Genomic DNA, 26,295 nt, shown 5'->3' on the forward strand with positions numbered 1-26,295 from the left:
GAGAGAGTGCAATGAGGTACATGTATTTGCGTCATCGATAGACCTTCCTACTATTCTTCTTTTATTTGTAGGAACTGTGGAGGAGTAGGTTCTGTCGGGAACTGAGGCTTGTGGACAGAAAGGAGTGTGGTGTCGTATATGAACAAATGAGTACAGTAATACAGAAAGACGTTCTTTATTATGACAAGGTGAAAGAAGAACTGATGATTAACGATTGCTATGTTTGATGTTTATATATGTAACTGGGTTATAATTTCAATATACGACAAGGAGGAGTAAGTATTGTGAGAACTGAGGGATTGTGCTTCTTTAATTTGTAGGAACTGTGGAGGAATAGGAGTAGGCTCTATTGGGAACTGAGGGTTGTGGATAAAAAGGGATGAGTAGATTCTACTGAGAACCGAGGTTTGTAGAGAACAAGGTGGGGGGCAACTTACTTGAGGAACAAAGGATTCAAAAAATCTGTTGACTTATCAAGCAATATTAGATAAACTTGGTTTCTAATGGAAATTTTATCGACTTTGCTCTTGTTGCCTAGGCCATGATAGTAAGCTAAGGGCTACTTTGGGTAGTGGCTCCCCTGCAAAGTCTCCATTAGGATGGTAAAGACTGTCAACTTTGTGAAGTGGATCAGTGTGGCCTACGTAGGCTAAGCTGATTACTACCTGCCAATATAGAGGCCAGCCACAGAACTCGACAACAAATTTAAGATGTGGTCGATGATATGCATATCAGGGAAAGAGCAGGGATAATGTGAGTTATGTGATCCAAATAATGACAACTTCTTCCTGAGCATAGCTAATCAGTATTCTACTAAGAAATCTATAAATAAAGAAATGTCTTAATAAAAGTGAGGTTACAAGGGAAATAGCAGCAATCTTTAATATAGCAGATCAAAGAATAAGTATTATTGATTATATTGGATACAACACTCTAGCTGCTGCGCCTGCATTGTTGTTGTTAATGATTTTTTGCTGTGTTGCTGCAGTAGAAGAAGACCTATATGATGATCTAGCTACTAGTAGTGCTCCTTAGATTTATTGCTGGTAGGAGGCCTGTTGCACCTTTGTAATAATGGTAATAGCTAGCATATTGCCATTAGGTATGCTGGTTATATTTAGGACGAGACTGAGTGATCCCATATTTTTTAACAGTAGTAGGGGTCTATGATGACCTACTAGGAGGAGTTACTAAGGAATACTTTCTCTTTATAGAAATACTAAGAGAAGCCCTTAATAAATTTGCCTATACCCATACATTAAATTCAGAGGTAAGTGGTTTTGGGGGTATATAGATGGAATTTCAAGGAGTTGGGGAAAATATAAGACGATATAAATAGAAGGGGGTTTAAAAGATAATTGGGGGTTTTAGAAAAATCACTGGAGTTGGCAAGCGATTTCAGAGGCACTGAAAGCACACTGAAAGCACTCTGAAATCGGGTTTTAACTCCCGTGATTAATGTATAAAAAAAAAGTAAATGGGTATTATTGTGCGCAGTGCTCGACAAACGTCTCGCCTCTTTAGCTCAGCTGGCAGAGCGTTGCTCTCGTATTGCGAGTCAAAGCAAAGGTCGTGTGTTCGATTCACATAGGAGGCAAAGTGCGACAGTAGTCTTTTTGTGTCATAGTAAAATTACCGGCCGGCTTTTAATTATTCCGTTTGGCGGCGCAACACTTTTGGCAGGCTACAAACGAGCACAGTAAAGAAGCGGGATTCGACAACATTGTAATTGTATCATATGGCAAGCACTGGGGCAGTTTTATTTGGAAAAGATTATAAATAGCCATGCTATCACAGGGAATAAAAAGCTTCTTTTAAAACCCCTCTATCCTACTATCATCCTTTAGTCTTCTTTTCTTTCATTGGCTATGGATCCACCCGCCAAAAAGCGGCTTGACGTTTGTGTGTCATCGTTTTGTTGCAAGCATATTTGTCACAGCATGTATACTGGCCCGGAGCATAAATCAATGAGATCCATGAACCAATAGCGTGCATTGTATATGTACCTTTTTTTATCCTTTGTGCTTACAAAAAACTACTATACCAATTGCACTAAGACTTCTTTAGAAACCATACAGCACCAATCCCTTCTTCAATCACCTAATACATACTCGTTTCTATCCCTTTTCTCTTATTATCCCCGAACTATATGTATCTCCATCAGCAAAAGGATTCAATAGTTCTATAATACAGAATCATGGCTGTTTAGCCTCAAAGCTGCTGATGATAGTGTCCTTTAGCCTTGCAGCCTAAACAGACCAGTGCCAATATTGTCTGGAACAGAAACCTGGACTACTTATGGACCAAAACCAGCTTTAAACAGCAACAACAACCACACCAAGCAGAAGCTATCATATTAGCTTGTGCCCTGAATACTGATGCCATTATTTTTGACTTCTACCAACCTCCCCTTGAAAGCTAGTGCTGGTGGAAGTGAACTACTACCCAACAATAAAAAAAGGTCTCTCGACAGCCAATATTATGAGCCTCCAGCATTCGCATAATACAGGAGCACTTTGTACCACGATAGAACCTGTACATACGGCAGCGATGCCATTCAAACACAATCTAAACACTGTAAAACGGGCTAGTAGATAGTCTTCTAAAATATTGACGTCGTCTTATGTTCATTGCCACACTGCTCACCCACATACGCTCTATACTGTAATATACGGCTAGATGTTGTTACACTTTTTATGCTACTTATTAGGTTGAGAGCAACAATGGCGATGCGACGACGAGTGTTAGACGCTCGGTGTTGAAGTTTTCCTACCCCAATTGGAAAAGACAAACTACACGAGCATCCTTTTGTCTGCTTACAATTTTTCATACAATCAGTATATCTCATTCATTGCTAAAGCGTAATACTATTAGCCATATACATATCAAAGACAAAGCTGCCGAGTGATCGAGCATAGTACATTTAGCGCAGCAATACTGTAGTGGCAGTACGTAATTAAGCTTGCACCATTAGAAAGAAAAGTATTTTCTGGCTGATACTGTAGCAATGGCTGTCAAATCTCGAATAGTTACATATATGAGATATGACCAGAGTCTTATTTATAACAAGCTGATAGGACGGCATCTGACTGCACCGTTTAATGCTTGTAGTTTAAGCTTTTTGGTAAACTTCACATCAAAGTTTCCTTCGAAATACTGAGCCGTGTTTTCGTATACGTCGCAAATTCAATACTTTTGAAACCTTCAAAACATCAAATTACATCCTCATATTCACCACGTACGCTCTCTCGTGGTTTTGACTCACGATTCCTTGTTTCATCCAGAATGGGCATACGGCTTTGTATATTCTTTGTTGTAGTACAAGCCTTTCTTCTGCGCACGGGAACACACTGAACACTTACATAATACTTTGGAATTGATGCGAGCAGTATTGCTCTTACTAAATCGACTGTTGCATGTGTGTATGCATTCCTTGGCTTTGCGTGACGTATTGAAATCATTTTTTTGATATGAGCGACTTTTGAGAATATGATCAATGTGCACAATGTATTAGCTGTAGGTAGCATTGGCCTCGCCCTACTCTTATACGCACAACACCACGCATGGATGCGATCCTTCAATTTTATTATCCCTAAAACTTATAAAACATATTCACTTTTATTAGCTTTTTGTCACTTTTAAATATCTTTCTCCACCAAATCGGATGTCAAATGTTACGTTACAGTGTTACGCTGGGATCTGCCGAGTAGTTGCGTAGCGGTTTTTGAGTACGTTCTATAGTGAGTATCAGTAGTAGTATTGTTTACTACAGACGAGTTGTATGTGAAGATTTGAATGCATAGACCAAACAAAATGTGTGTGATTTATGTTCAAACTTTAAAAAGCAACGAGCTGTTGTCTTGGTTAAGCTCAGTGATCATAGATAAGGATCAGGAATGTTGCGTCTCATGAAGCTTCGTCGTTCAGCCTTCGATAAAGAGCAAATAAACAGGGATTGGAGTGAAACAAGCCGCGTTGGGTCTTGAGTGATTAAAAAACAGCTAAAGTTTTAAACAGAAGAGTGGGAGGTAACTTCAAAAATCAAAAATGATGGGGTATTTATATCTTTCTGGTTATTAAATAATGTCTAAAATTATTCATGCTGCGGTAATAATGCTCTTATCCAACAAGCTGTCCGTCAAACCCGTACAAAAGTAAAGGATTCGCTCTAACTATGGTTGTTCCTGTAAGATAATTTTGGGGTGCGAGAGAGCTGTAGACTTGCTGCGGTGTGGCATCTTAGTTTGTGTAAGAGTTACGAATCTCGTTTGTTAGGATGGATAATATAAGAAAAGTTGATATATCTGGATGATATGCTAAGTATTAAGCAAAAGTGATAAAATAAAAGTGTGGAGTTCAATAACCAGGAATTATTACGTCTGTAATCAAAAAATACAATCCTTTGTCAGGAAGGGGAAAGCTAAAGTTAACAGAAAGAGAAGCTAAAGAACTGAACTGTTTATTATTCGATACAAAATATTGGTCTATTTATACTAATTCTAATACACTGTCTATGACTTATCTAATTGGTTTTTGATCCAATGAATACCGCAGCAGTACGAAATGCTTTTACACTTAGTGTGAGTTGTTTTTGCACTCGCAGTAAAAGTAGTGTTGCGCAGTAAACGTATTGCTGAAATTTGCACTCGTGCTTACATCAAGACTGTGATGGAAATGATAGAGTAAACCGACAAATAATGATACAAAAAGATTATGAAGTTAATACAATAGCAAAACAGCTCGCTTATTGACCAAAATATAGTGGGGACAACAAGGTGGGTTACAATGTATTGTATTTTGAATGTCGCTTGGTGTGTGGTTCTTTTGTATGTTTGAATCATTTGTTATAGGTGGTTCCGGGGGTAACAACAGTGTATCTCAGCGCTCAAAAGGTTCGAAAATTTTCTGGGCCGGACGTACTCGCTATAGCCTACAAGAGGCTTAGATCGACCGTTGAAATCCAATAATCCCATTTTGACAAGGTGAAGTTTAATTTTGCTGCTAACTATGTCGTGGTCGTTTCTTTCTTTTCTGATTGCGTAATCACAGCGCCGAGCCTAAAAAAATATTAAGTGTAGATCAGAAGCGCTAATTTCTTCAGTGAAATATCTACGTTGTAGTTGCATACATTGGCGGCGATATGCTCGTGGAAGATCGCGCTTGCGCTTTATACACAACGAACCCCGTTATAAACAGTGTATGATCAAGGCGATACACTGATAAGTATTTTAGGTTAAAAATAGGTGATTAGTCAAAATTAAAAGAAGTTCTCAATCAAATCAATTATTTTGACTTGCTTGTCGCCCGTACGCTTGATCGGACAATGGTCCAGGGACCGGATCATTATAATAGTGCCAGATTTCACAACGTGCTGCTGTGCTCAACTGCTGTGGTTCGGACCTGACACTTTCGAGAGACGCGATCAGTCCAGCGTATTGCTATTGGGCTTGAAATTTCTTATAAAAGTTCAACTTCAATTGCTCTGAGCGTTATTAACATTCGAGCGCTGTTTACACACCGCAGCCATTAGATTTATTTTGTCAGTCAATGGAATTTTAGACATTAGGTAGGCGAGAAAAGATAAAGAAGAGTGGCTGCATAAATCCGGGTGCATAAGTCTTAATAAAGCGTGCTCGCGCGTTGGTCATCTCCGATTCCGTTTGCGGAATCTATGTTTTCCTTCTGTGGCATTTTTTCCCCTGCGTTCTGTTCGTTTTTGTGATTAATATCATTACAAAATCTTGTGTTGATGCAGGAAACAGATTGATCGAACCTGGTTTGGCTGGGTGACTTATTGAAAACACAAAATTCAGTAGTTTTTTTTTGTTGTAAAGCCTAGGTCAAGGAGTAAACCAGAAGCAGTGAACAAGTATCTATCTGCATTGATTGATTGTTATTACAGTTATCTGCCAGCTCACGCGCTGGTCATTATTCCGCTTGCCGAGTGACTGGACTCTCTGCCACTTGCTGCGCATCACGGTCTTAATAATCAGCAGCGAGCGTTGTGGTCTCATTCCATATTCCTCCTCAGGTGATGCGGAGCTAGCTTCTGATACCGGATTAAGCTTGACGTTCCGGACTTGACCGGATGGTATACGGTTAAAGAAATTGCTGCACTGTGTTTTCTGTGCGTGACATGATCCCTGTATCAAGAATCGTATCAATAGCAAACCCCCCCCCCCACATATCTGGCCGTAGGTAATGAAGAGACGTATGGCAAAATTTAAATATCAGCATCAATCGATCGCGATTGTATAATGGAAAGCAGTGCCAGGAATATTTCATGCGGAAGGCGTCAATCAATAGGGATGATTGTGTTCTGCTGATGAGCTCGAGATATCGCTGGTTGAGCTATTTACGCGCAGGATAAATGGTAAGAGCGGTATCACCCTTATTTTGTACAGCAATGCCGCGCTTTTAGCTCTGCTCGAGCAAGTAGGGTTTTGCATTAGTACGGTATCCGTCACGACGTTCATATCGTTTGCTTGAGCTCGCTTGTGCGCAGTCGTCATACGTACTTTTATAATTGCGCAATTGATGATGAGCTACTGCACAATGTTAGAGAATGTACGATATAAAGTGTACTCGCTTTGAGACAACAGCTTGTATTATTAAAACTGAATTTAAGAATTGAACTATTGCGAGTTCTCCTCGCGACTGACCAAACAGAAATTTCTGTTTCTTCAAAATATTGTGTAGTACTATTGGGAGCAGCAGGTCTCAAATGAAAGCTATCATACCAGTTTTTTTTTGTTAATAAAGTTAGATACAAATAAGCTATTGCTATGTATTGAGACTTGAAACGTGCAAATAGGAAGGAGTAGTGGTACTCGATGTGACAAAGACTAGTGTTCCTTCTGAGAAACAACCCTCCTATCTCTTTGTATATGGGACCTGCAATTCGTGTAAACCTTGCTGCTGTACGCTTCATTTTGCTAAAGATGATCAGACACAGTTAGATATTTACCTTGATCAACCAAACGATCAAAAATCTGTAAAGTGACAAAAGGTAGCCATGTAGCGTTTGACTATTTTTAGCTAGCTCCTTTGACTACAAAATTTCGGCTGATCCATATCGGTGAAGAAAATGATTTACAATGCATGTCGTTGAGCACCGTGTGAGCAGCCGTGTTACATAAACTTTAAAGTTCCGCAATACATTTCTGGACACCATTGCTTTTTTGTTAGTATGACGACGCATGACTCTATAGACATTCCAAACAGCATGCTGCTCTTGTTGCACACCCTCGTATACAAGTTCCCCCACCGCATCAGCAAAAAGGAGTCCTACAGTTCCTTCGTAGCTACTGCAAAGAATCGATGCCGTATCGTTCGTGACCTTATACAACTTGACTTTTAAATGTATGAGACACGATAAAGACTCGCACAGAATACGATCCACAGCCATGTTAGATGCTGTAGCAGAACTTGGAGTGTCAATAAGAAGTCTTGCGTAGTAATGACTCAATATTGGACTTGCACGTGCGCACTATAGGATATGTACCTAGAAACAGTAGAGTCATCGATGTATCAGATAAATTTTTTATACCGTTGCTCATCTTGAGCACAATTATCTCGTCTAAACGCGAAACCTTTACACTAGTTACAAAGAACATTTCATTCCTCTTTGAACTTGACTTGAATCAAGTATAGTTGAGACGAAGTAATGCTGCTGGTGTGAATCGTAGATCCATCGTATAGAATAACGCAACTTATCGGGTACTCGTGTAGGCGCTGTGTATTCTCTGTTTTACCAACGCCGGTTTGCATAGTCTAGCTGTAGTAAGAGGCCACTTGATAACACGCAGGACAAGGCAGAGAACACAGTTTCGTGTTCAACCTTATCTGGATCGTATATGAAATGTATGATACATGCCAAGCACATACATACAGCATGAGCGTTGATATGGATAAAGCTGCTGCCAATCTTTAGGAGCAACATTATCAATGAAAAAGAGGGAGGTAGCAACGTGCATACTCTGCACTTGGAAGTCCTTCGTATCAAAGCAACTATGCTTCTTTAATTTGAACGTTTTTGTTTTCCTTTGCCGCAAACGGTTTCTTTTAATCACCGCTCCCTGCAAAATGCATAACGTTTAATTAAATTTTCATTTTTTGATAAACCGTTATTAATTTCAGACGCACGATTCGGAGGTCAGGTAAACAATGCTACCATCGATGTGTTATTATACTTGATTCACTATACAAAAAAAATACGGCATGAAGTTGCAGGAAGATAAGCCCAGGATATTGGATGCGGTCAAAAGATATAAAAAGGGTCTGTCCAATAAGTTTTTTTTGAGACATCATCATCTCAAGTAATACTTTATTACCTCAACCGATCCATAACCAAAAATGAAGTTCATCACCGCCGCTGCTGCTCTTTTCGCCGTCTTCGCCGTTTCCGCCGTTGCTCGTCCCAACTACGACCATGATGACCACCACAGCGATGGTCACCATCGTGGTGGTGACGACGACATTACCATCCATGGCTGCGAGGGTCAAGGCGATCTCACTGGCGTTGTACGTATAATAAGCATATATTCCTTTGTCATATCAAAAGCTTCATATAGCTAATGGTAGATATCATTGAATTAAATCATATACTAATTGACTACGTTTTGTAATGATAATTAGCTCCCCGCCGTTTTGCAGGCCGGTATCCTTTCAAACAACAAGAAGTACTGTATCCAGACAGTCGACGACACCGACCACTAGATTAAAGATGTTGTTGGCTAGCTACCGTTGTTGTCTATAACCTCTTTTTGTTATCACTACTAGTATTATTAGTAGCCCACAGCAAGGATTTACAGCTCCCTCTTCTTTATTCTTATCTATTCATTTAGCATACCTTTGAAGTGCATATTCATATTAAATAAATTTAATACGTCTCCGTAAAAAAAATGTGTGCTTCAGATTTTTGTTGGAAGGCAAATTCCCTGCGCTTCCTCATGGGACAACTTAGCTCTACTATCTGTCGTTGCTTGTATCGCCCTAAGTGTGCGATTTGCGTTAATCTAATTATAATAGAATTTATTTGCCGTGGAATCATCCTGGCAGTCGCACGTACTTTGAACAGTTTGCACTCAAGTGGAAACAATGGGTGATACGAATGAGCCAATAAAAGGACGACGCATTGTTTCTTTTATAATAATGTACTGTGCTCTCATGATGTATACATTAACTTGACACTCCGTGCCTCACCCCTCCCTTCAAAAATAATCATTCCAAAGTCTTCCGTGAATAGCTGCAAACATATTATGATGAAAAAGGAGTATGTTTATTTAATAGTATGAGCGTTGATATAGGCGACATTCTTCTTGTTCGACACAAAAGTAATATGGCTTCTTCTTATGTGAGCCTCTTGTTACAATACCAGAATAATTTTTACTTTCTACAATGTCAACCATTCCTGGCACCTGCCATTTACCTTATATTTGTGATCGTGTTCCTGAAATCCTGTATGTGCGCCTTGTGGCCCGCACCTTCCTATTTATAAACAGGCGGCGACACCGTCGGGGCATGCCCTGCATGATGCCGGTGAAACATATTTCGTAGGACAATCAAGACACGCAGACCACATACGCCTTCTTCTTGACAGCTTGACTGTGTCTCTTCAACACCTCTTCTTCACATGGTTTCTTCCCTGCCATTTTAGTTTCCCACATGCCAATTTAATGACGAATCACAAGTCACGTGACGTGGTTTTTTTTTAAGCCGGGGGTGAATCCAAAAACATAAATACGCCCACATTTTTCAGGCCATTTCCTTTTTGCTCTTTCCTTCACTTTTCTTTTTCTTTCACTCCCTTGGATCTTCCTGGTCTTTCTCTTGGCTCTTCCCCTCGCTCTGGCTCTTCCCTTGGTCCTGGTCTTGCCTCTGTCGGTCCTGGTCTCAGCCTTTTTCCCGTGGTCCCCCTGGCTGCCTACAACCGGTCCCTGCTTTGGGCTGTCCAGTCTGGCGTTCAACGGTGTTGGTCACAACCGGTCTTCAGGCGAGATCAGAGGACGGAGAAATCCTTTTCGGGTTTTCGCCATAGAGATATGGTAGTGTCCTTTCGGTTGGATGCCTTGTCTGCTGGTCTGGTCTGGTCTGCCATGGTGGGGTTCGCATTGAGGTACCAGGTGCCTCTGTGAATCGCGTTCGACTCTCGACAATCGACGCTCGGCATTCGACTCTCGACAATCGACGCTCGGCATTCGACTCTCGGCGATCAACTCTCTGGCATTCGACTCTCGGCATTCGACTCTCGGCAATGGACACTCGGCAATCAGCTCCCAGCTTCAGTGTTCGGCTCCCAGCATCGGAGTATCCAGTAAGCAGCTCCTCCAGCATTCGACAACAGCAGCAAATTTTTTCTTTTTTGGGTGTTTCGAGAGTCAATTCTTTCCCCTACCCCCACCCCTTCCCTTTCCTCTTCCCTTTCCTCTTCCCTTCCGTCTACCCTTCCATCTTCCTTCCGTCCTTCCCTCCCTTCCTTCCCTCCCTTCCTTCCCTTCCGTCTACCCTTCCATCTTCCTTCCGTCCTTCCCTTCCCCCTTCCCCACTCACAGGCAATCCACAACCGATTGCTTGCACTTGACTCTCGAAACGTAGCGTACGTCATGGTTCCCACTCGTTTGTACCGTGATGGCTGGGTTTGTGGTTGATTGACCCGACCAAATGATTGGGAGACTGGGACTCCCAGGCCGAGGCATTGGTGGCTTTCTTTTCCTCCCCCTTTTATATACTTCTTCTGTTTCTTCTTGCTTTCTTCATGCTTTTTGTATAGCCTGCAGGTTGTGCGAACTGCTTGTTGAGGTCACTTTTTAAAATCGCGTTCTTATTATTTGTCTTTATTGTCCACTGATTGTGTTCTTTTAATAAAATTTGTACTCTTCGACTATTGATATTCATAACGATAACTTTTGTCTTTTATAAAATGTTTCTTTACTCTAATATTACAATGAATAAAAACCTGCTCTTTTACTTTATGTCCTGCTCAAACTCATTTACAATTTCTTTCCTTGTGAAGGTATTTGCGTGTCGCTTCACCTTGCAATATCCATTTTCTTTCTGACTGTGTTCAATCGTCTTCGCCGCTTCACAACTTGCACTATGTGTAGCAGTGAGAATTTGTGTTTCTCTTCTTTTCTCCAAGGTAACTGCATGTGTAGCATTCTTTTTCATAGCGCATTTCTCAGATAATCCGAAATCAGCTGTTGTAAAAATTAAGCCTTTGACATCGCAGAAGGTGCATCAAGCGATAGCTCACTACAACATATAGTTCAGTAAAGAAAAGTAAACTGATCTGAATCATCGTAACATAATATATCAGTAGTGATATATGCGTAAAAACTCTCTTGAGTAATGATTATATCATAAAAAAAAGCTAGACCCCTTCTATCTTGTGGCCTACAGCGAGCCGATGGCGTCAACAGGCAAGTATTACACAGCAAGTAGCATATACTACAGAAAAAACATTAGGAAATAAATGACTGATATATTGGAGATATCATAATGCAGCATGTAGAATGATTAAAATACGCGATATATGACTGCTGCGTACGGACTTGGGTCTAGCGTTTATCATAGTATAGAAATGGATCTCTTATTGAACCGCTTATAAAATATTTGCCAACATGTCTTCCTCGTCAGTTGTTTCTTGAAAGCTATAATGTACGTTGTTTGATATCTGCGAAGAATATTTAAAACAGCCGTGAGCTTTGAGCAGTCGACTAAAGCCTACTTGGAAGAGACGCCGCCTCGTCAGTGGAACACACATAGAGTTGCTGAACATGCATGCAAGGACTTTACAATTTTGGGATGTGGACGTTTCCGAACAATCTATAAAGAAGCGTTGCAAACCTTGACATTTGACGCGTGTCCCAAGATTGACAAGACGAGAAAACAAGCCAAGAGGGCATGAGATGATCTATCTCATCACTCATTCTATGACATTGAAAATACGGTTATTCTACATCTACCTTTGCCCCTTTTATTTGTATTTCCCTGCATACAAGATACCTTGCCAACAAAATGCAGCAACAGCATCATCAACAATAACGTGTCTTTCCAAATAACACGAACCAAATCTCAAATTGTAACAATATATTCATGAAGTAGGCCCTTCTTTTTGTTTTTGGCATATTTCACCAGTCTTATATCTTTGTGATGCTTCTCACCGATCAATGGAAAATGCAGTCATGAGTTTTGTTATGTAAGTGTAAAAAAACGTAGGTACAATACCCCTTATAATGTAATATGTATTTTAAGAAAAGTTATAATATTTGGTGTATTCACATTCCCTTGTATCTAGATGTCCAATTAATTCTAAAATGGGTTGATCTTCTGCTTTAATCTATAAGATGAATCTTTGAGAGTACAGTACGTGCTTCATCAAAGCGCGCCTTGAATGCTGACATAATTGCATCATATTGCTGAGTGACACAAGAAGAAGGGACCATGATGCATAACATGAGATGGGACGCTGTTGCTTACATACTACAGCTTTTTCAATTCTTTAACATCTGCCGCAACTCTGTATTTCCCTAGTGCTACTTTAAAGTTGTTTTTTTTTATATCTCATATCAGACCTCTTAAAGCAGTGTAGTATAGTTGTAGTGAGCATCATCGCTCGCGACTTGGGATAACCTGATATATTAAGATAAAAGTAAAAGTTGTAAAAAAAGCCAAAACAGATCATGTAAAGAAGTATAGAATGGTTGAATGATGATAACAGAGCTGTACAGTAATTCTATATATCATATTTTCATTATCGTCGTAAGAAACCTAAAGAGGAATGCATGATAAGATCCATATTACTAGAAGCTTAGAAGATATCATGGAAGGAAGTATTCTCAGCGTGATATATTGTGCCGACCTTGTATTTGAGTACTATTTGTTCCATACTCTGATTGCTGTATGCCGCTGTAGTAGCTGGCTATCAGCAACGCTGAGGTTAGCCGGGTAGTAGTAAGGTGTTGTCTGTTAGCCACCAACGTTCTGATCACAGACAAGCCAGCTTTTGTAAGTCGCCACTCTTCTTAAATCACGAGACAACAACGTAGATCAATAATAACATATATCGCGTTGACGAACACTATCTCTCCATCCACATACAGCGCATTATTGCAATAAGCAAAAACATGTATACATCTACTTTCAGTGTGTGACACTATATAGCCCACTTGGCAATCTTCAGTTATTGCAAAAAGTGTATGCAGCATTGGTCTGTCAAACCGGATAAATTGCATGGAAAAAAAAGAGTCGTTTATATAAAACTATAAAAAATGATAAAAAAAAGTATAGCTCGGATCATTTAGTTGGTGTAAAATAAAGTGAGCGTGCAGTGTAGAAGAGTGAAATAAAGGAAAGGGTATTCGGTTTGCAGAATGTGTTGATATCAAAGGTAGTGGTGGTTGTGGTGGTTGTGGTGTGCGGTACGTGCAGTGTTGTGTGTGTGTGTATATATATATATAGTGTGATTGTGGTGTAGTATAAGTGAGATATAAAGTAACAGTAAAATAAGAAAAAGCAAACTTTTTTTTACTTTATGGTAATAGAAAGAGGTGCAAGTGTGAGGAGGTAAAAAAGGATGTATTGCGGGAGGTGTGGGGTGTTTTTATTTCAAGACATGCTCGCCTTTTCTTCAGATATGGTATCGTCCATGACACAGCTACTGTTGTTGCTGCTACTTGCCATGCTGATACGATGTGCTTTGTCATCCTGTTGTTGTTGCTGTTGTTGTGGAGGTCGAAGCAACTTTTCGTTTGCGTTGTTAGTAGTAGTAGTAGTAGTAGACGGCGCGCGAGTCGACATGTAACCCCCTTTACCACCCAAGTCCAAGGCACCCAACACGGCATGGTACAAAAACTTGTATGACCACACATTGCCACGCATACGACGAATATCGACAATGTAGAGACCAGGCAAATTCTTGATCTTGCACACTTCCATACTGAATCGAACTTCTTCTCCTGGATCGACTACTGGATCGCCATAGATAATACTATTCGTCGTCGTTCCTGCTGGTTCTTCTTCGGCATTGTTTGCAAGAACTTCAGCGTTGCTTGTACGTCGTAGTAAGTTACGGAATCGTGGGCCCGAAGATGTCATGCGTCGTTTCTTGTGATAATCATTTAATTGTGATGATGGTGAGGGTGAAGGGACATTGTTCGCTTGTTGTTGTTGTTGTTGTTGTTGTTGTCGATGGTAATGATGTGGTGGTGTTGCGCCTTGCTGTTGCAACGATCGACGCCTTCGACGAACACATTTGAGTTTATATTCACCATCATCCTTGACGTCAATACCCATCGATATAAGCGTTTGTTTGACTTCGACCAACACTTCTTGGGGTGGACGAGAAGTGAGTGCGTTCTGATCAACTGCGCCATGGTATGTACGTAGTTTCGCATCCTTGAAGTCAACTGCATAAGATCCGAGCGGCTTGCTTAAAGTGGATGTGCCACATGATGCATTGGTATTCGAGATCATATCAGCGTGCAATCGATTATTGTTGTCTTTGGTACCTGGATTTTCGTTGTTTTTTTTTTTTCCATATGATTGCACCATTAGCTTCTTCACGTTTTTATAGAGCCAACCCAACAGTGTATTTCCCCTTCTAATTATGTCGCCACCCCCTCCTCTCAAACTCACTCAATGGTTTCTTCTTGAACCAATCCATCAGCTTCTTGCCAGCACTCTTGTGCTTGTATTCTCGGCTCATGGTATCAGGTGACGTTGGACTCGGTGGCATTCGCGTGGTACTCTGATCCGATGCCGAAGGTGCCATAGAAACTGTCGATTGAGGACGTGGCTCTTCCTTGGTAACTACGAATTTGACGTCCGGACGTGGCGACGAAGGTGGGTCTTGTTGTTGTTGTTGTTGTTGGCGACCTGCTGGCGGTGCTGACTGTTGCTGAGGTCGGCTTGACGGTCGTCGGGTCGTAAAGGAAATCGTTCGTCTGTCACCATCTTGATTGGTCATTGGATTCACAAGCAAACTAAGAGCCTTGCGTCGCGTGCCTCGTGTGCTTGTCGATTGTGTAGGTGCAGCAGCAGCCGACGCTGGCGGCGTAGGTCGATGTTGGTACATGCTCGTACGTGATGGCTCTTGAGGTCGTTGTGGCAACGGTTTATCCATGGCCATCGCCATCATACCATTCGGTGTACTCATGCTTACCAAAGGCGAATCACTGCTTCCAGACGACGATTTGGGTGGTGGTGGCGGTGAAGAAGCTGTTGGTGTGGCCACTTGATGTCGCTGCACACTCGATAAGAACTTGGCATGCAGAATCGAGTTACCCGGCTGCGGTGTAGATCGTGGCGGTTCGGCTTGCATCGAGAATGGTCGTCGACTACTGCTGGTGCTGTTGGGTCGCGATGTCGAACTCGAGGATGCTTTCGAGACTGATAGAAGGTTCTTGATCATTTCTGTACCACGCTGATGTACCTTTTTGCTAGTTGTCCGCGTGGGTTGAGGTGACTCAGCTGCAACAGCAGCGGCAGCGGCAGCAGCATTCGCACTCGTCGTAGTCGCAACGTCTGTCATTTCTTTGTCCTCAGCTGTGGTGGTGCTCATGGATTCCGTATGGGCGGAGGCTGGTAGCTCCATGGATGAAATATCACGTGCTGCAGTATCAACTTGGGCAAGCGGTGTTGGTTTTTCTGTTTCTGCTGTATTCGTAGCATCATCTTGATCCTTCTCAGTCTGATCTTGGCTTGCATCTTTTTCATCCTCTTTTTGTTGCTCCTCAATCTTGGGCAGCATTTTATCGTCAAAGTTATTTTCACCAGCACCCTTCGTTGCTTGTGGTGGTGGAGCTGATTCTTCAGGTACGGTATCAATATCCATCCTGTCAACATCGTCCTGTGGCACCATTTGCTCATCTTGTTGTTGTTGTTGTTGTTGATCATATCTAGGCGAGGATGGCACCACTGCTACTGTTTCCTGATCGGGTTGCTGTTGACCTGGTGCAACTGCAGCTTCTTCTTCTGCTGGCGGCGATTTCGATTTCGGCGGTGTATGATGTCTATCGACGACGACAGGCTCTTGTTCATCCGGCCCACGACGCGGCAAAGGTAATTCAGCCGAAGCCAAGGCATCCAACTCCAAATCACCGAGAGACTTTTCAAACAAGGCGCGATGAGGCCTGAGCCACGGATGCCCCATAATAGCGTGCATAGTGCATCGTTTTGCTGGATCGGGTACCAGCATTTTCCGCAACAGGTCACGGGCATCTGCACTCACATAATCCGGGAATGCAAGCTCGGTATTCAAAATGTACTTGTAGAGCAGGTTGATATTGTCGCCATCCGGATTCGCAGGGTCGTCGTCAAAGGGGAGATAGCCGCAGAGCATGGCATACAAGATCACGCCACACGACCAAATGTCGACGGCTGAACCGACATAGAGACCTTCGCTGATGACCAGTTCGGGTGCTGCGTAACAAGGCGAGCCGCACGAGGTTGACATGAGATCGTCCTTGGCCGATGCAAATTGGTTGGCGAATCCGAAATCTGTAATAATAATGCATCGGTTTCGGTCCAAAAGCAGGTTCTCCTGTATTATTGAGAGTACGGGCAACACGCATATGCATGATATTTTGGCAATATCATTTTGTGTTTAGTGCGGGTCCGGACTCAGGTCCACAGCATAGCGGGGACCCAATCTTGATATCCAGGAAAAAAAAAGAATTTTCGAAGCTTCGCCACTTTTCTTTTGTCAGGCACATCTGTCAGATTCCGTTTCCTTCATCTCATTTCCATTCCTCATTAAATCGTTCACTATCTTAACAACATGAGCAGAGGTCGTGGTAGCACTGTTACTCCCGCTAGGAGAAGCACCGCCCGTTTGGCTAATCGCCCGGGCCGTGTGGTGGCGAGTAATGGTGCCTCACCACGTCCTCTTTCTCTCCCTGTCCCTCCCCCTCTACCACAGTATACTTCTTTCATGAGCTCGCAAATAGAGTATCAAGCTGCTGCTGAATCTGCTGCTCGAGCTACATACGAACAAGCACGAGGAAGCCGTCCGCAGAATACAGTTAGATCGTATTCTCCCAGGCAGGAAGAATTTCTCGAGTGGTGCCGAAGACGCTGTCCAAATGATCACACTAACCAGTTGATCGACGACAGAAAGCTTCATCTTTTTCTTGTGGAAGAGGTTAGCCACATATCTGTTCGCAATCTATATATGTACGCATGTCTTACAATTGTGTTCTTTTTAGGTCGTCTTCAGAGAGAAGCGTAAACCTGGAAGAAAGAGAAAAGAGCCAGAGAATTCTGTGCTGTCGCCCGCCTCGTCACCCGCTCCTGCCATGCGTACCATCACCACCACCATGCCATCATCCTCGTCTGCTGCTGTTCTCTCGCCCGCCACCGCCGTCATGCCATCATCCTCGTCTGCTGCTGTTCTCTCGCCCGTCACCACCATCTTGCCATCATCGTCGTCGTCATCATCTGCTGCTCTACCTGTACGCGATGCTCCGGGTTATACCGTTGAGCAACCTGTTGCGCCTGATGCCCCCGCCCCCAAAGTCAAGCTTGCTACCGTTAAACAATACATTACTTCCATTGTCGATCTCCATTTTGAACAAGCCGAAACAGACCCTTGCTTCAATCGTCCGCATCCGCGTGGCCCGCTTGTTCATGCACTGGTTGATCATTTGAAACGTGTGGAAAACGAGCTTAGTCGACAAAACTACGAAGACAGAGGCATGCGTACGACAGCAGATGGATATTCGACATCAGCTGAGATGGAGCGTATTGTAGATCATTTTCTGGCCACCAACAAGCAACAAGGACTGCGAAACTGCACTGCTTTTCTTCTGCAACACTATGGACTTCTACGGGGCGAAAGCGTTCGTATGATGGAACTTGCCGATCTACAAACGTTACTTCTTGAGCGCGAGGGTGTCACTGAATGTCATGCGTTGGTGATGGTGCTTAAGCAAGGAAAAACAAACCAAGAGGGCCGTGTGGAGTTTGCTGCTGCGATGCGTAACGCCAATGTTGTTATCTGTCCTTTGATGATGCTTTCCTTTTATCTCTTTCATCGGTGGCACGTTGCTGGTGAGGCATTCCCTTGTTTCCAAAGCAATCGAGATTGGTTCGACATCAAGCTCATCAGAGGCAGAGATCGCAACACGCAGTCCATTACGTATGATCGTCATCGCGAGTGTATTTTAGAAGCATTCAAGTCAGTCGGCATTCACAGTAAAGCGGTCACTCACGCTATGAGGGGTTCGTCAGCACGCATGGCAGAGATATCTGGAACGAGCGAAGAGTCTATCCGGCGATTAGGTCGTTGGAATAATTCTGCTTTATCGACCAGTTATCTAACCAATTTGCCTCGTGATATCTTGCGGACCATGGCAGGATTCACTAGAGAGGCTGGCCAATTCTACTTACCTCGTGCTGCTGTTACACCACCCCTTGAGCTTTGCAAGAAGGTTTTTCCTGAAGTCGATCGGTGGCGGGCGCTGCTGGATGCCAAACAAGTGGAGGACTCGTGCGCGGCTGATTCGTTTTTGCGTCTTCTTGTGCAGTTGCGTGTTGTATTTTTGCAAGATTCGGTTTTGATGAAAAAGCGCTGTCCAGGTCATCATTTGTGGCAAGATCCTTTGTTCCGTGATCCTTTGTATCTTGAATTTGAACAGTATGTGCTGGTGGACTACAGTCTTTCGTTTATATACTAATTATCCTTTTAAAATAGTAACTTGAATCATGCACTTGAAAACAACGAAGAGCCCACTGATCTGTTACTTCAACGTGCCGTGCCGATCATTGAAAATAGACTTGCCATCTTGCAACAACAAATACAACAACAAATCGCTGCTCAGCAACAAGACACCAATCGCATTGTACAATCTTTCTCTAACGCCATACCCACTCTGGAAGCACTTGCGCAGCTTGCACCAAACATGAGTCGTATAGGAGATATTGTACAGCATTGGGACCGCATCGCCAGCGGACAAGCGTCCTTGAGCGTCACGCTCAACTTGGCAGGTCAGCAGCAGCAACAACAACAAGATCAGCAACAACAACAGCAGCAGGAAGGTTGGGGCTCGGTTTCGCTCCCGTCCTCGTCCTCCTCCCTCCCATCCACCATGACAGCAACTGTGGTACTGCCATCAGCAGCACCAGCGCCATCATCATCTTCGTCGTCGTCGTCAGCAGCACCAGCACCAACATCGTCATCATCATCGTCAGCAGCATCAGCACCAACTCATCACCATCATCATCACCCCCAACAACAACAGCCCATATATCCATCCATGAACCGCACAAACGTCCAAACAATCCCACAATTATGGACTGAATGGTTTGACGGTTGGAATGGCGGCATGTCTGTGATTAGAATGGAAGAAGTGTACAAAACTGCATGGCGAAAAAGTGATTCAGACGGCAAATGGTTTCGTAGAAGACGAGCGATTATTCGGAAAGTTCAAGATTATATCGAAAGAAAAGGAATGCAAGAAAGAGTACCAGAAGCGTTGGACACTATACATAGACACTATCTCGCTGTCGGCATTACCTCATTAGATTCACTATCGAAAGACTTATGTTTTTTTGATACACTTTAAACTTTTTGTATATTCATTTCACCATCTTGTTCTTTTTTTCACTCGCTAGCTTTCCCTTTGACACGCTTTTATTTCAACTTTCTAACATTGGCCTTGCTTGGCCATATTTTTTTTATTGTATTACTTTCATGTTGTGGTCTGTTGGCCATGATGGTTTTTGCCTCGCTTTTTTTTTCTTTTTAACTTTTGCTTGTTTCGTGGCCTTGTTTGGCCCTTTTTTTTTTCAAAGAATATATAACTTTTGTTTTGTGGGCTCACGAGGCCTGTCCTAAAAATGATTGTCAATGGTTTCGAATAGGGAATGCTTATAATAGTACGTTTTCTGAAGCATGATGAAATGCATTTGATAAATTAGTTGCACTTGATGCAGAGCTTAAGATGTAGGAATTAGATTATATATATACACGCAGTACTGGATATGGCTCTAATATTAGTAATTTAATAATGGACACTCGAGACGACTGTGTATATTACGAACGATACATGGTTAGCAGCATGGCGATAATGTATTACTGGGAACAGAAATATGTTGTTTAAATGAAGGCGATGTAGATTAGTTTTTCTCTCCAAAAATGTTCGTACTGCTGCAGATGTTGCGCTGGTTTTTCGCACCTTCCGCTGTCAAAATGCATTGTGAATACATAAATCTTGAGCAGTTATCAAGGAAGGATAGTCATTAGAACTGCTTATAGTTAGTTCATCGGTCGATAGCGATTACAAAGTGGTTTTATAATCGTTGCAATGGCAGCAATAAGTTGCTGTTATTCATCAGTCAGGCAAAGAAAGGAACAAGATATGACATGTTCCTACACAACACTAACTATCTCTACCTAGTGTCTGTTACATGTTCAAAGTACAGGAAAGGAGAGAAAACATTGTTAATATCTCAAGCATAGATAGAATAGCGTATACCGTTCAATCCACTGAATCAATGTGCCATCTATACCAATGCTTTTTGAAAGCTATCAACAAGGTACCTGACGAGACAGAAGAAAGATAGGGTTAGTCTGAAGTGTAGACACTGATGTTGGATCTACGTGTATGTTAGAGTGTAATAGTTTTGCTAACACCATGGCATCCATATCACTGTCATCTAACATTGAAAGTATTGGAGAGATCACTAAAATGTAGGCTCTTTGAGTGGTACAGTTGCTGTATGTAGCTAGCATGATACAAATTACACGACCTAGAGCAGCTCATTCATTAAGAACAGCACGATTTAAAAAACTTATTCTGCAATCTCGGATGACATTAACCTTTCCTTAAATACATGGAATCAATGCCCGGTTCATTTAAAGCATTTTGAAGGTTTTCTGTAATAATTCTAAAGATACCAAGCTCTTCTTTTATTAATAACAAGCAGGTCCACGGCTCTACTTATAAAAACGGTCCCCAACAATTGATATTCGCAGATATCATTCGGTATAACCAATGATATCGCTGGATATCACTGTGGTCCTGCTATCGGGATTTCAAAAAATGGTGGACCCAGGTGGACTTTGGTGGACCTCAAGATTTTATACTTATAAATGTGTTATTTAGCGGAGCTTGTTCTACATCCCACATAGTAACCCACATATTACACAGAACCCTTTCTTTCTTGGTGGATGTGGCCAGTGGTTGCCACACAGTATCTCCCCTACAAACAACCAGCCCCTGGGTTTATTTTTCTTCACGATCGCCACCAGTAATCATCACTCAATTGTTTTTCTCACCAGTTTAAGGTCTCGATGGACAATATGCTTTTGGTGCATGTAATGCACACCACTGATCAGCTGGGCAAACAACCGGCTAGCATCCTTTTCCTTGAGGTATCGATGCGCAAGGATGTATTCAAAGAGTTCTCCTCCTGTTATTGTTGTCGTAAATGTATGTTAGATAGCGGTTTGATCCCCATGCATCCGTTTATTTCATTTTTACCTGATGCACACTGCAGGATGATGCCAATGTAACGCTCGGTCTCTATCACGTCGTATAACTTTACAATGTATGGATGTCGCACTTTCTGCAAATAACAAGGTATATGCGTAAGCATGTGCTTGCTGTTTGTAAAGAGGGGGAAAAGAAAATGACTTACTCTTAATACAGAGATTTCTCTTTCTACTTTACTCATCCGTGTTGAAGAGTCGATATTGTCCTTCTTAATCAACTTGATTGCCACCTATGTATCGTTGTTGTAATAACCGCCCCCATCGTATTCGCCATCAATTAATATATATACACATACAAGAAAACAACGTTTGCAAAAAAATAAAAATCCGTTTACCTCCTGGCCAGTTTCGATATGAATACCGAGTTTGACTTTACCAAACTCACCCTCGCCCAAGGTTTGAAGTAACAGATAAGGACCAAAGACTGTGGGCTTGCGCCCTGGAGGAGGATGGTAGTGATAGAGCTGATAATAGTATTGCCACCAGGGTTGATCAGGCGCTGACATGAGCTGCTGTTGTCTCTGTTCTGCTAGTTGTTGTTGATGGCGTAACACGGCTCGTTGCAATTCACTTGGCATGGCCGTGACAGAGTAAGCGCGCTGTTGTGGTTGTGGTTGTGGTTGTTGTTGGTGGATGCGAGGGAAAGGTAATTCTGGTGATTGAGGTGCATAAAATGCGTGTTGTTGTTGTTGTTGTAGCTGATTAGGGTGGTGGTCATAAAAAGCATCGCTTGTAGGTCGTGGTGGGTGATGCTGCTGTTCTTCTTGTTCCTGTTGCTGCTGGAGTTCATTGATCTTTTCGGACATGGTGTCGGCGACGGCGGTAACTGCGGTGTTTGATGACCCAGGAGGTAATGTGGTTGTCCCTGCGTGGTAGTTACTGACGTCGTCGTTGTTTTCGTTGTCGTGGGGCTGAAGATGCTGATGATGAGAGCAAGTGGAGTAAGACGATTCTTGTTGTTGTTCCTGCGCAAGAGGGTGTATCATGCTGCTGCTGCTGTTGTTATTACTAAATTATATATAAGGAGCGAGGGGGTGCGAGTGACTTTTTTGGGGCTGCTTTCCCAAGGGGGGGGGGAAGGGTGTGAGAGAGGCGCAATATAGTTGCGACAAAAAGGGCGGGCAAAACTGTGTAGTAACAGTAGCAGTAGTGGTGGTTATAATAGTAAATACTACTATACTAGTTAATAATAATAATAGTACTACTTTTACTAACTAGCAGGAGAAAGGAGGCACTGTGGAGGAGGGCTGATATAGAAAAGAGAGAGAGAGAGAGAGTTGATTCTGAAACGAATACGGAGGCTTTAGAGCAGAAAAAAAAGACAGGGGGTGTTGTTTGTGTGTACTTTATACGGTTGATCTACTATTACGCACGCATGTACATACAACAATTAGAGAAAAAGAAAAAGAGAGGAAGGAAAAGAAAAGAAGAAAAAAAAAAACGCGCAATAAAGATACAGGCACTTCTTTTTGATAGCAGCAACAACGAGGTTGATCACGGATTTATTTCAACTGCAGCTTTGACTTTACACAGGCCTTTTTAACTTTTTTGTAACACAATGATGACTTGTCTAGAGTGAGTGCAAAGGTGGGATGCATGGATAGCCTATGTTATCATAGAATGAATGATACTACATCATGGTGAGAGCGTATGTATTTAATTATTCTAAATGACAGTGTACAGTGTGCGTACAAATAGGAAGAGGGAAATGGGAGTAGAAAATATAATAAACGAAATGCTGTTGTGTATCCAATTATTTAGAATGTATAATAAACCTGCTGGGTTGCTTGGTTACTGCATTCGGAAGCCTGTCATGCGGTGTAATGTGTTCTTTGGTGTGGCAAAAGAGACTTAATTGCTTCCGCCAGCCCCGCAAACAGCGAGTGCGTGTTCAAAGGTTCTTTCTTGCACCCCTTTCTTTCTTTGTCCTTGAGAGATTTTTGTGTCGTCGTCGTCGTCGTCGTCGTCGTCGTCGTCACCGCAAGCTGCCGTAGTGTCGTCTTGGACAATTTTAGCAATGTAGTACCAGCTGTAGTAGAGAAACCTCTTTTTTTTTTTACACTGCGCTGCGCTTCATTTTCTCCAGATGCCGATTACTGTTGAAAAACACGCTATCAGCCTTGACCGTGGTGATGAAAATGATAGTATCCGACTTGAGGTCCTGTGACAACCGTTTGCACGCGCGTTTGACCTGCGCGGCATGATGACCCGACATGGCGAGCACGTGCAAGATCTGCTTATCAAAGCTAGCGTTGGCAATGTTTTCGCTTGACTCTAGAATACCTCGCAACTTGCGCGTCAGCAACTTGACAGCATCCTGTCTGGTATATTCTTTCTTCCTCCAATACGACATGGCGCGCGTGACGGAGACACCCAAATGACTGTCCTGAACCCTGCAAGCATAATCGGTCATGGGCCCATATCTGGTATACTCGAGTTCCGTTTCGGTCTTGGTCAGATTCGAACCAAGCAATCGCGTCAATAGTTCCACAGACAATGCTTCACTCAATGTGCTCGTCTGTGAGGTCTTGCCACCCGTCGGTGTCGTTAATACACGTTGCGCACCTTGTCCGAGACTGACTTGGGATAGATTCGCAGAGACATTGGCACACACGGTCGCGCACGAAGGGCTGGTGATGCTTTCATAGAATTCAGAGAGGTCATCCGAGGAAATGTGGACGCGCATACTGTCTGGCCATAGAAGGCAAATGCGTTCATTGTAGGGTTGGACACTGTGAATGTTGCTGTTTTGGAATGACGTGTACAGCATTTGCCAGAGACGACCGAGATGGTACCGCGTCAGCTTGAGATCAGAGACTACGGACGACGAAGCAGAAGTGACGCAGGTGGAGGGCGACGTGAATGAAATGGTCGAAGGGACAAGCTTGGTCGGTTGTCGTGATTGTTGGACCTGAAATGACTTTTGAAAAAAGCGAATAGCGGCTGGCGAATGTCGACGTAGCATAGTTAATAGTGTCTTTTGTGTATAATGTTTGAGAGAAAGAAAGACAAGGAAATAAAGGAGTGGGAAGAAAGTATAGAGGAGAGATAGAGGGAAGGTTGTCTCTAATAGTAAAGAGCCAAGAAGTAAACTTAGGGGGGTATAGACTACGCAGGACACGCACGGCGCAGGAACTTTGGCTATAATCCAATCGCTTTGCGCCATCATGCACTGATGTAGTCGTTACCTGCCATATAAAGGAAATACTATTTTTACTCGGACTTTTCGCACGGAGATACCTGTCTGCGTAATCTGTTCCCGCAGCAAACATCAATGATGTCATTGGCGCAAACATCAATTGTCAGGCCCCAAACAGGTATTTCTCATAATCCTGACACAGTGTGTATTAGAATGGCTTTGGAAACGGGTTCCATTCGCTTAAATTTCGAAAACTTTTTATATAACCCGACGAGGGATTTTGAAAAACGTGAGAGATCATTTTGTAAATATACAAGCTTAAGGTTCTTTTTTTGGGTGAGAACAAAGAAAGTGAGGTGCACAGACATCCCTTGTATTCAACCCGTATTTATATTACCGGACCATCATTGATTATCATTGGCTATTTAGATTGATAAAGTTGTGATCATGAGGAACATTCCATGAAATATACATAATGCATGTGTGCTTTTCTTTTATACCGCAGATCACAGAGATAAAGAACGACAGTGCGATGGGGTCGCAAAATCAACACCAAGCGTAAAAGTGAATAATCATTACGGTCAACATTGTGCAAAGAAGAAGAGAAAAAACCATGCATCAGGAAGCAAGATTGATGTTTTCGCTACAGAAGCTCATATAATCACCACCAGCAACTTGATAAAGATGTAAATCACTGATGAATGTCAGATGGAGTAGACACAATAAACGTGCTAATTACTGGTATGTATTGAAGTTATTTGGGAAATTTGTTGTTAACCATAGCAACAAGTCATTTGTAACCTTGACATGACTTCCATAGCAACTGGTAACTCAAAAAAACATAAACCTACTAGCTGATGTTCGTTGGGTCTACGAGCTACTAAACGTAGCTAGTAGTAGTAGTAGTAAGGTTGCTGCTTTTGACAAGCTACCTATCATACAACGAAGCGGAGTTGCTAGTATGCAGCTTTATCTTTTCATTGTCTATCAAGTATCATGTAAAAACATGTTAACCTTGTTATATGCATTCAATGTTTTGAAAAATTCCGTTAATTCTTGAACGAATGCGAGTAATGGAGCCCTAGAGGAAGAGAGAGAGAGATGATTCAGTAATATGTGTTATCTAGTCGAGCCAAGATTTCAAATTACTCGTATGGACCTTTTGAGACCTTACAGGGTCTTTTAGGTATCCCAAAGGCAACGAACGGCAATCTGTAATCTTTTACAGGGTTGACTTGGGGATACGAGAGGGGGAAGAGAAATAATTGTTCTTACGGGGAGATGTTAGAGGGAACGTTGGGGTGGGGGTGGGGAAGATTTATTAGACAGCACTTGTTGGATTCAATGATGGACCAGGTTAAGCCAAGTCATTTTTATTGTGTACTGAAAACATTCTAATAATTGGGCTCGCTGGAATCATGGAAGACGCTATCACCTCCATATGACAGAAATCAGTGAGTCAGTCTTTGTGTGTTTCCACCGCCGGCGAAAGTAGTGACGAAGTGCTTGTGGTCTCAAGGTTACCTGTTGTATGTGTATGAGAATGAATTTTTGTTGTTGTTGGGGACTCAACAAAGTTATCACATAGACTGCTTATCCGTAATACAAGTTACTACCGTTGTGTGTGTGTGTGTGTGAATGAATTTATGGATGGCGTGAT

The 26,295-nt window shown here is 42.4% G+C and overlaps 6 protein-coding genes and 1 non-coding gene across 7 annotated transcripts; 2 read left to right on the forward strand and 5 right to left on the reverse strand.

The window, feature by feature from the left end:
- The first annotated feature begins 1,514 nt into the window (after nt 1–1,514).
- BDB00DRAFT_t50 lies at nt 1,515–1,597 on the forward strand. Its single transcript has one exon. It is a non-coding gene; the product is annotated as a tRNA-Thr (tRNA).
- Nucleotides 1,598–8,312: 6,715 nt separating this feature from the next.
- On the forward strand, nt 8,313–8,904 carry BDB00DRAFT_820014 (uncharacterized protein). Its single transcript, XM_053123274.1, has 2 exons — nt 8,313–8,523; nt 8,638–8,904. Exons 1-2 carry the CDS (start codon nt 8,356–8,358, stop codon nt 8,716–8,718), a joined length of 249 nt encoding a protein of 82 aa, XP_052980451.1. The 5' UTR covers nt 8,313–8,355; the 3' UTR covers nt 8,719–8,904.
- A 949-nt stretch (nt 8,905–9,853) lies between these two features.
- On the reverse strand, nt 9,854–10,553 carry BDB00DRAFT_337231 (uncharacterized protein). Its single transcript, XM_053116996.1, has 2 exons — nt 10,507–10,553; nt 9,854–10,456 (listed from the first exon to the last, which is right to left on the reverse strand). The coding sequence occupies exon 2, from the start codon at nt 10,333–10,335 to the stop codon at nt 9,991–9,993; it is 345 nt and encodes a 114-aa protein (XP_052980452.1). The 5' UTR covers nt 10,336–10,456; nt 10,507–10,553; the 3' UTR covers nt 9,854–9,990.
- Nucleotides 10,402–10,906, reverse strand: BDB00DRAFT_820020 (uncharacterized protein). Its single transcript, XM_053123275.1, is given in 3 exon segments — nt 10,402–10,434; nt 10,449–10,451; nt 10,486–10,906. 1 exon segment carries the CDS (start codon nt 10,894–10,896, stop codon nt 10,723–10,725), a length of 174 nt encoding a protein of 57 aa, XP_052980453.1. The 5' UTR covers nt 10,897–10,906; the 3' UTR covers nt 10,402–10,434; nt 10,449–10,451; nt 10,486–10,722.
- Nucleotides 10,907–13,608: 2,702 nt separating this feature from the next.
- BDB00DRAFT_787399 (uncharacterized protein) lies at nt 13,609–16,456 on the reverse strand (the record flags this gene model as incomplete). The annotated part of the gene is made up of 2 exons (XM_053120697.1): nt 13,609–14,510; nt 14,638–16,456. 2 exons carry the CDS (start codon nt 16,454–16,456, stop codon nt 13,609–13,611), a joined length of 2,721 nt encoding a protein of 906 aa, XP_052980454.1.
- Nucleotides 16,457–20,896: 4,440 nt separating this feature from the next.
- On the reverse strand, nt 20,897–22,937 carry BDB00DRAFT_820033 (kinase-like domain-containing protein). Its single transcript, XM_053123276.1, has 5 exons — nt 21,832–22,937; nt 21,643–21,726; nt 21,486–21,570; nt 21,281–21,414; nt 20,897–21,087 (listed from the first exon to the last, which is right to left on the reverse strand). Exons 1-5 carry the CDS (start codon nt 22,480–22,482, stop codon nt 21,013–21,015), a joined length of 1,029 nt encoding a protein of 342 aa, XP_052980455.1. The 5' UTR covers nt 22,483–22,937; the 3' UTR covers nt 20,897–21,012.
- Nucleotides 22,938–23,552: 615 nt separating this feature from the next.
- Nucleotides 23,553–24,461, reverse strand: BDB00DRAFT_871714 (uncharacterized protein; the record flags this gene model as incomplete). Its single annotated transcript, XM_053126858.1, has 1 exon — nt 23,553–24,461. The coding sequence occupies one exon, from the start codon at nt 24,459–24,461 to the stop codon at nt 23,553–23,555; it is 909 nt and encodes a 302-aa protein (XP_052980456.1).
- Nucleotides 24,462–26,295: the final 1,834 nt, after the last annotated feature.

This window comes from Zychaea mexicana (assembly GCF_025766255.1).
Source record: "Zychaea mexicana strain RSA 1403 chromosome Unknown BDB00scaffold_30, whole genome shotgun sequence".
NCBI classification, from domain to species: Eukaryota; Fungi; Mucoromycota; class Mucoromycetes; order Mucorales; family Lichtheimiaceae; genus Zychaea; species Zychaea mexicana.

Bases quoted from the DNA above. Each gene is read 5' to 3' on its own strand.
- BDB00DRAFT_820014 (XM_053123274.1), top strand. From the start codon at position 8,356: ATGAAGTTCATCACCGCCGCTGCTGCTCTTTTCGCCGTCTTCGCCGTT. The intron at 8,524-8,637 runs GTACGTATAATA...AATGATAATTAG, and splicing joins AAGGCGATCTCACTGGCGTT to CTCCCCGCCGTTTTGCAGGC.
- BDB00DRAFT_820033 (XM_053123276.1), bottom strand. From the start codon at position 22,482: ATGATACACCCTCTTGCGCAGGAACAACAACAAGAATCGTCTTACTCC. The intron at 21,727-21,831 runs GTAAACGGATTT...AACGATACATAG, and splicing joins ATATCGAAACTGGCCAGGAG to GTGGCAATCAAGTTGATTAA. The intron at 21,571-21,642 runs GTAAGTCATTTT...TGTTATTTGCAG, and splicing joins GAGAAATCTCTGTATTAAGA to AAAGTGCGACATCCATACAT.
- BDB00DRAFT_337231 (XM_053116996.1), bottom strand. From the start codon at position 10,335: ATGCTGGAGGAGCTGCTTACTGGATACTCCGATGCTGGGAGCCGAACA.
- BDB00DRAFT_820020 (XM_053123275.1), bottom strand. From the start codon at position 10,896: ATGAATATCAATAGTCGAAGAGTACAAATTTTATTAAAAGAACACAAT.